The sequence below is a fragment of the Syngnathus leptorhynchus genome, chromosome 11, assembly GCF_054491065.1.
Source record: "Syngnathus leptorhynchus isolate UIUO chromosome 11, UIUO_Slep, whole genome shotgun sequence".
NCBI classification, from domain to species: domain Eukaryota; kingdom Metazoa; phylum Chordata; class Actinopteri; order Syngnathiformes; family Syngnathidae; genus Syngnathus; species Syngnathus leptorhynchus.
In genome coordinates this window covers 2,866,326-2,880,911 of record NC_141205.1, presented here as the reverse complement: position 1 = coordinate 2,880,911, position 14,586 = coordinate 2,866,326, and the positions used below count along the sequence as shown (strand labels likewise).

Below are 14,586 nucleotides of genomic sequence, written 5' to 3'. Positions count from 1 at the left end.
GGTTCCCCTGAGAAGTGAACAGTGGAAAAGGCAAATATTGACCCTCACAATCACTATGGCTATACATTGTGGAGGAAAAAAATAAAAATTCACACACAACTGAGGGAGGGAAAAGCTGCAGGGGTTGTTGATTACAAAACAACCTGCAGCACACGAGAAGCTTTATCAGCAACACAGACTTAGCATTTGTCCTATGGAGTCATCTTTTGTACTATTGATTCCCTGTGCTAAAATATTATCCACATCTACTTTTCACATCATATTAGTGTTTACAGGGAGGCGCATCTCTTTTGTCCCCGGGGCCATCAAGCTGCGATAAGAGAACTGCTAAGTACTGGATGTCTTTATGTGCTGTCTGCACATGTGGATTATTTACAGGCTTTGGAGTTTCCTGCTGCTAAAGCCAGCTCCGGGTGTCTTACAAATCCCAGCTCAGAGCATTGCCACACAGTCGTGTTAGTACTCAGCTGGATACAACACATCACCCCAGCCCACAACAAAAGCAAACCAGCTCCTCTGGGCACAAACATCAATGATAAAAAAAAATCTACTCACATTATCATATTCAACTGCCATATGCTGTACATCATAATTGTTGAACACCATGCAGAAATTTGATTCAAGAAGCCAAAGTATGGATGAAAAAAATAAGTTAGCAGATGGATTTGAAGGATTGGTTTTTCTTGGACCGTTATTGAAGAGCTCTCTCTCGAGTTCTACAAATGTCTGTCTCCTGTCGCTACAGGTGGTGGAGACCTTGAACGTGGAATGATTTGAAGCAGATTGCTGCTAATTGCCAGACGATGTGCAAGCAGGTGTAACTTGATCCCTGCGGCCACGGCGAAAGAAGGAGATGGAATGAGATGCGCTCGTGTTCCCACGCAGGAGCAGGCGCAGGCGGCGCCGTGTGTGTTTTGCTGTATTTACTTAACAGACACGTATCAGAAGACATTATTAGGCAGGAGATGGCAGCTCGGAGACAGCCAGCAACAACACGAGTAACAGGTTAGCCCTTAATGTAGTCCGTCTCACAAGATAGCGAGCCCTCTGGCTTCTGTCTGGGGCCTCTGTGGGGTTTTCGGCAGCATGGGCCTAAATGTCAAGGTTACGTGTTTGACTTTGCCACCGATTCTACACTCACCTGTCATTCTTCACTTCTGCTCTTTCCTTTCAAAGACAAGACAGTCTTTGCTCTTTTACTTTGAGAGAATCCAGGCCATATTAAACAAGCTTAGATTGTAGACGATGTGCAATTCTCACTTATTCTAGTAAAAAATAAAAAATAAAGTAGGCGCTCCAGGGTCACACACCGCTTCCGCCCCAGTATTTCAGAAATAATGATACTTTAAAGTAACATGAAGTGAATCCAATTCAACTAACATGGCAGCAAATGAAAGAGTGCCCAAAGAAGGCGATTGAGGCGGGTGGAGCCCAGTACTTGCGATGTCACCCTTGCCCTCACGTCCCTCGCTTCCCCGGCGGGGTCAGCCCAATTATGCAAGCCTGACAGGTTCCGTTTGCTGTGTATTCTGTATTTGTTTGGATTCCCTAGCCTCGCTTAGCCAGCAGCTTAACAACAGATGGCTAAAGAAGGCCTCTATTCAGAGCGGGCTGTGGGCGAAAATCACACCAAGGAAAGTACACAAGCGGCAGACAAAACACACAGACACACCAAAAGCCAGCATATGCAAATGACATGGATTGTTGGGACTTGCACAGGCAGCAAATATGGGAACAGTAAATAAGCTTCTCTAGCAGTAACTTTTTGTTGCCAGCAAAAAAAAAAAAAAGGCAGGCCAAACTGATGACACTTGAAGAGACACATGGAAGTGAACACGCTGTTGTCTGATTATGCCAAACAATGAGCATGATTCAACAACCGAGCAGATCTCGCTAAAAGCATTTCCTTCCTTCACTTGCCATTATTAAATAGACTCTGTGTTTATTACAACGTCCGTGTGGCCGTTACCTCGTAAACACACTCCCAAGTCTAAGGTATATTGTTTCTCTTGTGAGTCGCTGTTCCGCCTCAATTACGCCTTTCAATTTCAGAGGCTCGGTATGATAAAGTGGCAGTAAAAATCATTCACATTAATACACCGTTGTGCATCTGCTGCTAAAGGTAATTAAAGAAGTAAATGACTCATAAGAATAGACATATTAGGCAACTGGGCTGCCTCGTGAAAATATGTACCATTAAGATAGCGCATTTTCTTCCTTGGCGTCATCAGCTCCAGTAGAGCTTACAGGCACTCGATGCTGATTTACTCCACTCCGGCGGAAAGTCTATCGCTGCTCGGTCGCGTCTCTCTTATGTCTCTCCACCTTGAGCCAAGTGCTGTGTTTAAATTTCAGCTTGGCTGGGAATGAGTCCGTAGTAAAAGAGGGAGGTCACACTGACAAATCAGACAGATGTGCAATTTTGCAACATGGTGATGAGCAGAAAAAGACCATTTTCTTCCTGTAGGAGATTGTCAACGCACCCATATACAGCTTTCAAAGTGATGCCGTGCAATGGTGACATCCACAGTACGGTTGGCCTAGTTCACATGGTGAAAATGCTAAAAGAATGATGCGCTAAAATATAAGGAAGAAAACAGGAGAGTTTCAGTGTTGCCTCGTTGGCGTGTCCTTGAGCAAGGCATCAAGCCGTCTCAAGCTGGAAAACTCATGCCTGTGAGAATTTGCATTTCGAGTGGTCGGGCATGAAAGGACATATGGATTCAATTCATAAATAAGAAACTAAAAATAGAGATGATCGAATCACTGGAAACAACGATGAGGACATATCAGGTATAACTTTTTCCCTTTTTGTTCCCAGTGAATGATGCCAAAGTATACTCAGAGCAGACACAAAATTACAAATCAAGTAGTTTAAGTGAGAAAGACGATAGATGCCAACTGTGCCGGACTGTCAGAAAACATGCACTCCTCCGGATTGCATCTTTGTTAGAAGTCTTGCATCACTTGATGGGGGGGAGCGTTGCGCTTGGGAAAATGGGCACTTCCAAAAACCCAGCGTGAGACCCTGAGTACGATGAGAGGATTTTATCATGCATGGCATGAATGCTATTGTTTAAAATGGGAGACTAACGTTGCATTGTCGGTAGAGGACTCAACACGATACATTTGAAACTTTGGGGATATGACTGGTAAAATCCAGAAATCTTCCAATTCACTTGTGGTGAATATAAATGAATGTAGTCCATGTGCAGCCAGAGCAACCATAAGCAACCGACAGGCAAAAGTTGCATTGAGAGAAAAGGCGAAGGAGACACGAGCCTCCATCGCAAAGTGCTTGAGCTCTCAGCACACTGTCACAGTAAATATTTCAAATTATCCACATGGCAACAGCCTCAAGATGCACCATCGATTTTCTCCAAAAACACCATTGAATTGAACGGATTGTTAATTGTTATGCAATATCGCAGTGACTTTTGTAGAGTCGTTTTTTTTTTTTAAATAATTACCCAATAATCATGGATTCTGCGTCCAAAAGACCAGTTGGATGTCGGTCGACCATGTGATGCTCAGCGTTTTAACTTCTGCTGATGGGAGACCTTCCACATCATAAGGCGGCTGGAAAGAATTCCCACCGTGTCTACGGACTGTGTATGAATCACAGCCACGTCCAATTGGCTGTGGATTGAGTTGCAGCAGTCAGAGATGGCTCCCTGGGAATAGCGCTGTCTCTGTTGAAGGCATTCCAAGATGGGAAATACAATCCCGGGCCGAAAGAAATAAAAGAAAGAGAAAAGGAGGAGGGCGGGAGTGATCTGATTGCTTCAGCCACATAGAGGAGCAATCTCCTACAGAGTCTAGACATATCAATCGTCACACAAGTGTAACGTGTTAAAGTCTCGTAAGTAGACGATAGGACTCGTGGTGGTGAGGCAAAGTTTCTAGGTTTGAACTCATTTTGCATTTATTTATTACTATCCTTTATAAAATCAACGGGTGATGTACCGACATGGAATAGGATGTGATTACCATGTGATTTTTACTTAAAAAGTAATGAAAAGGTAAGTGGCTAGCATCCCTTTATAGTTAAGTAAGCATAATAGCTCAACAAGAGGTTTTTAGCCACAAGACTCAAAATGCCTGCCTAAAATAAAACGTAGGCCCAAATTGTCCCAACAACAAACATTGCAGGAACCAAGGGCATGAGGGCTATAGAGATGCTCGGGTGGTGGGCGGCCGGATGACAGACTGCTGTTCAACTCCATTAGCCGCTGTGTGAGAGGGGCGCATCTCGCAGCACACGACCTGTGAAGAATCTTAGATCTCGCTCTATCTTGGAATGGGGATTGCAGCATTAATTCCACCACTGTAATCTCTCAAGCACATCAAATTACTCTCATTAAGCAAAGGAAGAAAACTACCTCTGTAATAAGTATGTATAAAAAAATTATTTATTACCAATAATCGCCTGTTTAAGACAAAGTAGCTTACAACAGCTTTATTTTTGCTGATTATGTTTAAAAATGGCGAACCACAAAGGAGCACATTACAACAGAGCCGGAGAAATTTGTGCGCGTGCGTGTCGACGCACAGCTCATGGAGTTTACGAGAGGAGTTGATACAGTGATTAAAGGGGAGGGGAGCGGGATACGGTGCTCGAGGGCCTTGGAAAGGACATGCCTCGCCTGCTCGTAAAAAACACACCTCTGTCTTTAAGCCGGTACCGGAATCACTCTCGGTGGGTTCACTTTAAGGTGAATCGCTAAAGAATTTACATGCTAAGTGGCACATGTCATCACCGAGAAAATGCACATCAAGTAGAGGAGTGCAACTTAACAAATAACGCATGTTCTCTGACCACAGCCACTGCGAGGGTCTCCCTTTCAGGCTTTCCTCGCTCGTATTCTAATTTGCAATGCATACTTTAAAAGAGTCAAATGTACAACGGAGACGTATTTTTGGAATAACATAACAGTGGTGGTATAAAATGAGCTCCCTTCTATTCTTAGTCTTACTCACTTTACTAGCGTGCGCTATATGAACACATTGAGTTGCTTTGTGTATGAAATGCGCTGTTGTGTAGAAATAAAAATCCCTCTTCTTTTCTGGATGTTAAAATGTTGAAATAAAGAGTGAAATATATACATAGCTGAAACCCCTCCCAACGCTCAAGACAAAAACACATCAGAAGGAATAATAAAATGATTTTCCTCTGCAAAATCAATTAAAACTGGGCGTCAATGGGTCATTCATTTACTCGTTCAGAATAATTACCTGGGTGTGTTTTTTTCTTATAGTAATTTACTTCTTTATTCATCTGGGGCACTGATGTCCCTGCAAACCAAAAGAACACATTTTGTATAATTATTCAAATTAAACACAGATTCCTTAGAGAAAACGTCTGACAGACCACGACGCGGCAAAGCTAATGTGCTCCAAAAACAAACTCCCCTGAAGGTAAATGAGGGAATCTATTAGGAATCGGGCTACATACTGTCAATTCTGCATTACTTGCTCAATCAATTAATACATGAATTAGCTTGAGGTGAATAAAAAATGAAGACTAAAAAAAAATGTGAATAAGTCGAGTGCCTTGGCTGTGTTGGAAGGTGTGAAGTGGATTCTTGTCAATTTTAAGGGTCATTTAAAAAAAAGTGTTGAAAGCAAATCTTGTTCCCCTCATAATCCATCTCGCTTTGTAAGCATTCAAGCGACACAATGTAATTATTTTGATTTTCAGTATTTGGTTTTTTTTCATTCCCCAAACAGATGGTGAAAAGAACACAGTGGCCACTAGTCAGAGGTTTAAAATAGTTTGCCAGCCAAACACACAACTGGAACGGTGTGGTCGGAAGTCAGCAAAAAGGATGCACCTGCCTGACAGAACTCCATACATGTTCCACATCAACACCAGGACATATGGCTGGAGTGGAAGCTTTACTTACAGCTGGCCCACAGACAGAAGATCAGGAAATACATCAGGTCCGTCAGCGGTCATACCTTCGAGCCGATTGTAAATTCATCAAGCCTTTGATGAAAAGGCAAAGACAAATCTTGGCACCTCACCAAATTGCACATCTTCTAAACGTGCTAATGATAGTACGGGCGCATTTCCTCATGGTTTTCTTGTTGTGTCCTGGGGCACTTTGAAGGGAGCCCTCAAGAGCTCCGCAAACTGTGATAATTGATCAAGTTTCCGTGAGCACCAATTCTCTTGTCTCGCGACCTCCAAATCCCAACAGCCCTTCTTTCAATTTAACACTGGACATAACCAGGTCTCACTCATTGCGAGGCGAAGACACGTCTGAGACACTTTTTGAAGCAAAGCTTCCCGATGATTAAAGAAGGAAAACGCTTTCCCTCTTTCCCGCCAGATGCAATGTGAGCTGGGCATCAATTTCCTGTGTCAACTTCCTCACCAAATCAATCCCATTTAATCCACAGCCTCAAGCTCCTATCTTGATTCCCCTCCCGAAGATAAGGACACAATTTATTGTTTTCATTGAGCATGAGTGTTAAGACAGTGAGCACCAAATTACTTGCGGATTGAGATAAATTTTGCCACAAATCGCTAATTCAATCACTCCTCAACGCCGGTTTTATTTTGAAGAGTATAGTCTCAAAAGATCACAGTGTCAGAGTAGACTGGAGGTGTGATAGCACGTCACACCAACAGAACAAATCTGCAGTCTTAAGAATCTGAATTCTCTCGAAGTATCGAGCAAATGGATTTGTCAGGTCACAGAGTGGCTTCGGTTGTGGGGAACAGTGGTGAGAACATTTCCGAACGTTTCCTTGTCTGCTGACAGGCAGGATTGATCAAACATGATATCCTCAACCCTCGCTACAGAGGAAGCTCTTAAAGCTAAAGTACAATAAAACAGATGGACAAGGGTGACACCTCGAATGCATTCAAGCTTCGGCAAACAATAAAGGATTATTTATTTTGAAGGTATTATGATGTGTCTGAGAGCTACTAATTATTTTAAAAAAAAATGCATCCATTATCTGTAGCGCTTGGCCCCACGGGGGTCACGGGCGTGCAGGAGCCTAACCCAGCCGTCATCAGTCAGTAGGCGGGGGATACCCTGAACTGGTTCCCAGCCAATCGCAATTTTCTCAAAACTTGCAAAAGTCATACTGATTTTACTGAAAATTACAAGGAAATTTAGGCTTTTTTTGTTTTTCAAAAAAATCATTTGGAAGATAAACAACTAATGAAACTGACCTGCACAAAAATGATGAAACCCTAACCAGTGCTTTTGCTTTAACATAGGAATGGTAACAATAAAAAAAAAAAAAACAACGACCATGATATCTTCCCGATGATATTCTTTGTTTAATGTGAGCCCAGAAGCACAACTGTCCACTCAATAGCTTCCAAGTCCTGTCCCCCAACTCTAATCAAGCAGAAAATGGTCATAAATATTTCTTTCTGCAAGATTTCACATTCACATTTCACACAGTGCCCCGATATTTTCCTCAAACCTCCAGGGAGCACCTAATGTAAAAAACAGTTACTTATGTTCAAGGCTCATGTTTCTTCACTTAAATGCAGACCATAGCCAGGGAGGGGGAGCGAGCGGGAGAAAGTGAGGGAAAACATAAAGGTCTTATTTTCTGTGTCATTTACCAGCAACTACTTTCACCCAGCCATCCCATTACATCTTGTGGAAAGTCGTAAACAAGTAAATAACAACAGCCATCGCTGTAAAGGACATGCGCACATTGTCCTTTTCTCCTGCTGGCAAATTAAGTCAAAGTGATGTTCTTCTCATCCATTGAAAGCGGACTTGTTTTATGTACAAAGAAACACGATGGGATTTATATGAATCGTTGTCTCTATTCTGCCTTAGGTATTTACGGCACCTGTCATTCACATGATACCGCGCTAACATTACGGTTGTTTATGACTCGGCGTCTCATCATGCTATATCACGCGCTACATGGAAGGCGGCCGTTCGGAGGAGGCGTGTCGCTGCTGACTGTGCACAGCAGATGCCGTTCATAACAGGCCTGTTCTGTAATGGTTGAATGACAAACTATCACGTTTACCTTGAGATGTACACAATTTGGCTGCCTATGCATATTTACTACTACGACGACTTTTATCATCAGTTACTGATCGGCATATATTTTACAAATACCCCTTTTGTCCACATCGAGTAGAGATATTTATGTTTGACGCAATTAAAATTCTTGTCTTTGTGAAGATGGATTAAAAAGGTTATGCAAACCTAATTGTATTTTGATTTTGTCGACATTTTGCACAAGATCTTCACTTTATTTTTTTTCCGCTGCATTTTGCCACGGCTCAGGTGGAAGAACGGCCATCATGGCACGTGTTCTCGAGATTGAGTCGTTTCATCAGCAGCTGAGAACGTGCAACGTGGTTTGATCTTACAGAAGGTAGAAAAGAGTCACACAAACGTTTTGCCACGATGCAACCATGATGTAAACTGACAGCGGAATCAAAGTCCTCTGCTGATAATCACATTGAGCTGCGATGCAGCAAGAGGTTGAGTGGGGCTGGCCCTGCGTGTGTGCTGAGGCGCAAAACCTGCAAGATGTGTGCAAACAATGGACAGCGTGGCATCCCCCTTCTCTTCACTTTGCTCCCCTTGGACCTGCAGCACTTTCTCTGCCACTCACAAGACTTGTGCTCTGACACAAAGAAGCAAAACAACAACCTCTGTGCCGAGAGATGATGAATAAGAGATAAAAACTCAACTTACTACAGAAATTTCACATCAGTCGGCCAGTGAAGGTGATTCCCTCTCTGCGTACATCGAGCCACTCACGCAGTACCACCTCAACACGCGCACACACACACAAAAATCTTTTGCTTTCATGCCAGGCCCCGAACGCTGCCTTCCTTCATCAGACAAGGATTAGGGCCGAATGAAACAAATAACGTGTTTTAAAAGAAGACAGCCCCGCTATCAATTTCAATGGCTTACAGTATCTGGACAATTCCTTTGGGTCCATTCTATGTTAATTGGATCTACATTGTATTGGCATTGGGGTGTTAACAAGCACAGCCTATGAATATTAATTACCCTCAAGTTTTATGCATAGGAAAGGCTTCACTGATATATATTAATTCTGTGAAGTTTTCAAAGTAGTGCTCTCATTAAAAATGAATAGGCCCTGCGCCTCTGTTTTCTCAGGAGCAACGGCGCTTTCTTAAGTCTCTCAAGTGGCTGTCCTTAAAGAACGCCCTCTCTAAAACGGGTATTGTTACACAACTAAATGGGTGAAAGGACAGGTTTGGGGTAAACAGTGTTTTGACAATAAAATACTACTTTTTAAGTTGTGCGGTATTTGCCATTTGCCATTTCTCAGAGAGAATTCTCAATAAATCGAGCAACATCGTAAGTTGTCAGAGGTCCAGTCTCCAGCAAAAAACTGGTCAACAATTTTTAATTCTTGCAAATGTAGTTCCTGTTCCTGTGTTTTGTGCAACTTTTCAGAAAATTCTAAATCAGATGCCAAATTAGATGCCCTCCCTTGAAGGTGTTTGCATTTGGAAGCTCCACTGTAATAATGTCCTTGTTTTTCAAATAATTCCAATCCCTTTTTTTACCATCGCTGTGCATCTGTGATTAATAATCAGATCACACATCAATTGCCAGAACCAGCAAAGAAATTTAGCTTGTAATAAAACTGTCATGTGCTGTGCTATAAAGACAGATGTTGCCAGTTGTGTGATAACATAATTAATCTGTTCTGTGAGGGATTCCATGAAATTATTCAAATTGGACGAGCACTATCATTTTACCAATAAAGCAATTTAAGGCAATATGCAGTGTCATAACACTGATGTTATCCTCTTTCACTGATTTTCCAATAAGCTGGATGCAGAAGCTCTGCCGGGCGGGCCTCATGTGATATTGGGGCAATATGAGCAGAACAGGTGGAGATACCTGAGATTCACAGAGAATTCACAACCAGACTGAGGAAAAATGATTTCAGCAATTTGATAGGGAAGGCATAAGCTCTTGTAGTCTGAGGCGTCATGTTGTAAAATGAGTTTGTAATGATATCAAAATGTTTTGGGATCATAGTTTAGAACTGGAGTTTTAAACCATTTCGATATTATAATTATTAGAATACGTACTGAAGAGTAGAGCTGCCAATGTAGAGTAAAAAAAAAAAAAAAAATTGTAAATAGCCCGTTGCATTATGGGGGATGCTGAACGTAAATTAGGCATTGTAGCCATAATAGCGCCAGAAAATCGAAAGTAAACAATTTAAATTGTTGAATGTATTGTTATAATGTAGATCAAATGCTAAAAACAAAATAGCTTTTTATTTTATTCATTTATTTTTAACTTCTGCTTACACATGTTAATCATGTGGTAAGGTTTGATCACCGAGTCATCGCAAGCTCAACACGATAGCGGGCAATGACGGCGGTGTTGAAAAGTGCATTTTCATTTTCTCGAGCCTCCACGGGGAATCATGTATGACTTGTATTATGCAAAGTGGAAATTTGTACCCGCTCAGCTCTTTCTGCAGTCTGTTATGCACGTCCATCTTGGCCATTCAGTACAAAGGCAGAAGAAGAGAAAGCGAGCTTTCAATTTGTTTGCCTGTCATATTTAAGAATAGAAATATGATCGACCACATCAACTCCTCCGGTTGTCAATTTTCTTTTTGTTGTGGTGTTAGATCATGCTTAAAAACTTTTCTGAATCAATGTCTATTGATTTCAAGGACAGAAGGATTCACACGTTTTGCAATTGCAAATTTGTCGAATCAAATAACAGGCGAGTGCATTCGCAAAGTGTTTTTTTTTTTTACAATCGTTTCCAAGACTATCTTCACTTCCTCATGCGCGTATAGAGTAAGTAAACCACAGCTTCTGCAAAACAAACATACGCACATTTGAAGGGAGTAAGTCTTGTGAAAGCATAAAGCACACCCAATTAGGAAAAAAAAAAGTTCTGTATTTGAATCTAATATCATGAGTAGACATGCTTGAGTTCAGCTCATGGTCCACTTCCCTCCGCAGATCTGACTAGTCGACAAGATGAATTCCCTTGTCAAAATCAAGATGATCAAACAGATTACAATTATTTCACCCCCCGTCTTTATTAATGAGGACTGTCTTTCATTGTTACATTGCCTAATAAGAATAAATGATACGTCACTGCCAGGTTTGTTATGATAGCGCAGCTAAGTGAGTCCATGACAATTGTATTTGAGGACGAAAAAATATGTTTTTTTTTTAAAATATACTTGAAACAGATTATTGGATATTTTGGGGAGGTAATTTTAAAAGTGAAATAAACATGCATAGTATGTTACAAAGAGGTAAAACATTTTGATTGATTCCATCAATTAGGGGATTTTTATTCCTTAACACCCAAGAACATAAAGGTGTCATCCCTCGCCCGTCATCCTTTGAGATCGCCTCACATGCAACCGAGTCATCTTTGCACAGCGAACCAAAGTAAATGCCTCTGGTAAAGAATGAAGGAAAAAGTCAACAGGAATTTGGTTTCAGCACAACTGTTTACTCAAGTGTTGCCCGCAGTGATTGAAATTTCATCCGTGGTTTTCTCTGACTACTGCAGTAATGAATTCAGTATGGCTAGGAATTTCTCACTGACGACATTCTCCTCCTGCGATGGAAAAAAAAAAGGGCCGAGATGAAGAGCTGACAGAGTAAAGGCTGAACACTAAAAGTGAGGACTAAGCCACTTTTGGACACAATTTGGGTTGAGACCAACGACAAACAATAAGATTCTTGAATTATCACTCCGTTCTTCATCGACAGTATTGTTGCGCTCTCGGAAGCAAACGTTGACGGATGCGCTGTGACAACAGTCAGCTGCACAGAGCCTGCGCATCATCACCAAACAGCTCGTGACAACAGCCTCCGTTGCCCTGTCGGCGAGAGCCAGATAGCACAAGACACACTGATCTTTTCAATGTTGTTTCCTTAAACACGCTGTCGTGTGCCACACATAACACTGACACCAACAGAAAGAGCCTGTCTTTCCGCCTCTAAACTGAGATGGGAGAAAATGTTTTGGGCTTGGCTGACAAGCACACTGATGCGCCACTCTGCACCTCGTTGGTTAACACGTCAGAGCGTGGCATTTCCCGTGAGTGCAAGGTTTGTTTACAGCCATCCCAAGAAAATGCTGTCATTCCATTGAATGTAATATTCCCCCCCAACTGTCAGCAAGATCTTTTTGCACCTACACACTTAAAATATGTCCTAACATCCGTATAAATATTTAAAAAATTCCGATGCCGCATGCTACGGTAAACACATTAGCAACCAAACACAATCACACACAGAGAGCACTTCCCCTTATTTAAATATTCAAAAAGTGCCTCAATATACATAAATAATAATAGTAATGTGTTTATGTACTAGATGTACTTTGAGGATGAATGAAATATTAAGTGGCACTTAAAGAGGTGCTGTTGGCCTGCTGATGACATGTCTTAATAAAGTGAAGATAGGTGGGCCCTACCTGGTGCTGTTGGAGATCGGCTGCGGTCACTTCCGCCGATGGCGTGGCGCTCTTGCCTTGTCCTTCCTTGGAATCGCTCTCTGTGCTCGCGCCTCCGTTTTGATGAAATGCTCCGTTACTTGTTGTCGCTGTCCCAGATTCTTGCATCATGACTTAAAAACTTGCCGAGAGAAAACAGGGACAGGGAGGGCCAGGGAGAGAGAGACAAGGTCAAACAGCTGTTAAAACACAGCAATCAGGTTGTGTTACAACTCCAGGACAAAATATAAACATCTGTCATATCCTTCCTTTAGAATTTCACTTTTATTGCACATCTCCTTGCTTGTCTGTATCTTGTTTGCTCTTCTAGCACCGGTATGGAAAATATGGAGTCAAACTGGGGTTGTGTTTGTGTTCGCCATCATGAAGTATAAATACGGTTGCTCTTCGGAGAGGAACCCAGCCTGGATGAGTTAAAGCAGGGGAGCCCAAGAAAACACCGGCCCTCCAAAACAAAACAGAAAATACGTTCTATGGAAATGGGTATATTTACTCGCATAGCTCCCAGAAGAACCGCTGCTCAATGGCCTTTTAATGGGAACCAGGGCGACCGACTACGTGAGGCGTGCCAAACGAGCTCTATGAGAAACATCCAATGCGTGGTTGAGCAAAAACAGCGTAATTCTCCAGGGCTGTTCAATTAACACCCAAATGCAGTTTGGAATATAAATAATCCCAATGGGATGATTGGAAAGAATGTTGAGAGCAACAAATACATTTTGTTTCACGTTTTAAGTCAAATTGGGAACCAAGAATGCATACACAGCTACATGCCAACATTTTAGCTGTAATGGTCCGTGTCTGGATAAAGTCACATACAGTAGATGATGCAGCCATTTCTCTCAAGGGATACGTCCTCGTGACACTGGTGTGTATCAGCGCCTCTATTTTTAAGCAGGAGGGTGATTTACAGCTGCTGCGCATGGCTTGCTCGCCACACTGGTGCAACTCACCGAGCCTCCCAATTCCGGGTTAATGAAGCTGACAGAGTCAGGCAGAAGCGAATCTGCTTGCCCGATTAATTATTTATTTGAAACGGAATAATTGCCTTTAAAACACAGGGCCTCATCATGAAAGCTAGAGAAAATGGAACTAAATACAGATTTATGGGCTCGCGTTTAAGGCCTGTAATGGGGGTGGCCGACGTATGTTAATATCTACTCGGTGGCTCGGACGGATCGAGCCTCTCTGGAGGTGCAGATGGAAACAAGATACAGACATACCTCGACACTCAGGCTGACAGACAGGAAATTGAAGTTGACAACTTGTCAAAGGGAAAATGTGAAACGCATAGGTGAGATAATCATCTCAACGTAGAAATATTTCAAGGAAAATAAACAGCAGGTTTCTATTGAGGTGGTGATTTTCAGGAAGCGCTCGCTGTGAACTTACAACCCAACATAAATTAAGTACAGTATGGCTGGCTGCATGATACTACAGAGCTCAACCTAGCCAAGAGAGTCATCTGACACTGTGGCCTGTGCTGGTTCAGTGGTGTGTCACCCCCCACAATCACCCAATTCCCCCCACACACACACTTCGAGGCCTGTCTGAACAGCCCCAAGCAGCCCAGCCTACAGGCCCTGTTCTCCAGGCTGAGACTACTCCCTCTCTAGACAGATGTTGACCCAGCTAACCCCTCCAGTCTGGCATTGACTCCCTCCATAATGGGATTTTCTAAACAGGCAGCAAGCAAAAAGGAATACCGTGGCATGGGACACATCGACTAACAACTCCATCTGCAGGCCACTGCAAACAGTTTCTCCTCCCAAGCCACTAAATCAAAACAGGCAGGCGTTCACATAAAGTGAATGAAGTGACGAAGGCACTGCCTATTTAATTTAGATTATTTGACAAATAGTACCCATGAATGTCCACTGGTGTTAATTTTATCATTGAATCGTTTAAGGTTGCAATATCAGATACAACAAAATTAGAGATGAAAAGAAATCACAGAAAATATCAAGTCGATATGAGAAATGCCAAGAAAGCGACGCCACATCAGGGAGCTCCAGTAACTCTGCCCTGCATTTTTCTTCATTTGATATATCTATTTTCACTTAACTCAAGGGACAGCCATGTTTTGTGTGCT

At 42.3% G+C, this 14,586-nt stretch overlaps 1 protein-coding gene across 12 annotated transcripts in view; it reads right to left on the bottom strand.

The window, feature by feature from the left end:
- The window catches only part of foxp1b (forkhead box P1b), a 90,190-nt gene that overhangs the window by 41,719 nt on the left and 33,885 nt on the right, over positions 1–14,586 (bottom strand). For 10 of the 12 annotated variants that reach the window (XM_085923432.1, XM_085923430.1, XM_085923424.1 and 7 more), the window contains one exon: positions 12,456–12,615. In XM_085923432.1, coding sequence (XP_085779558.1) covers positions 12,456–12,605 — 150 coding nt within the window. In that variant the 5' untranslated portion in view covers positions 12,606–12,615. Of the gene's footprint in view, positions 1–555; positions 716–5,235; positions 5,296–12,455; positions 12,616–14,586 lie in introns of those variants that run through there. The other 2 variants (XM_085923429.1, XM_085923428.1) reach the window with 2 other exon arrangements.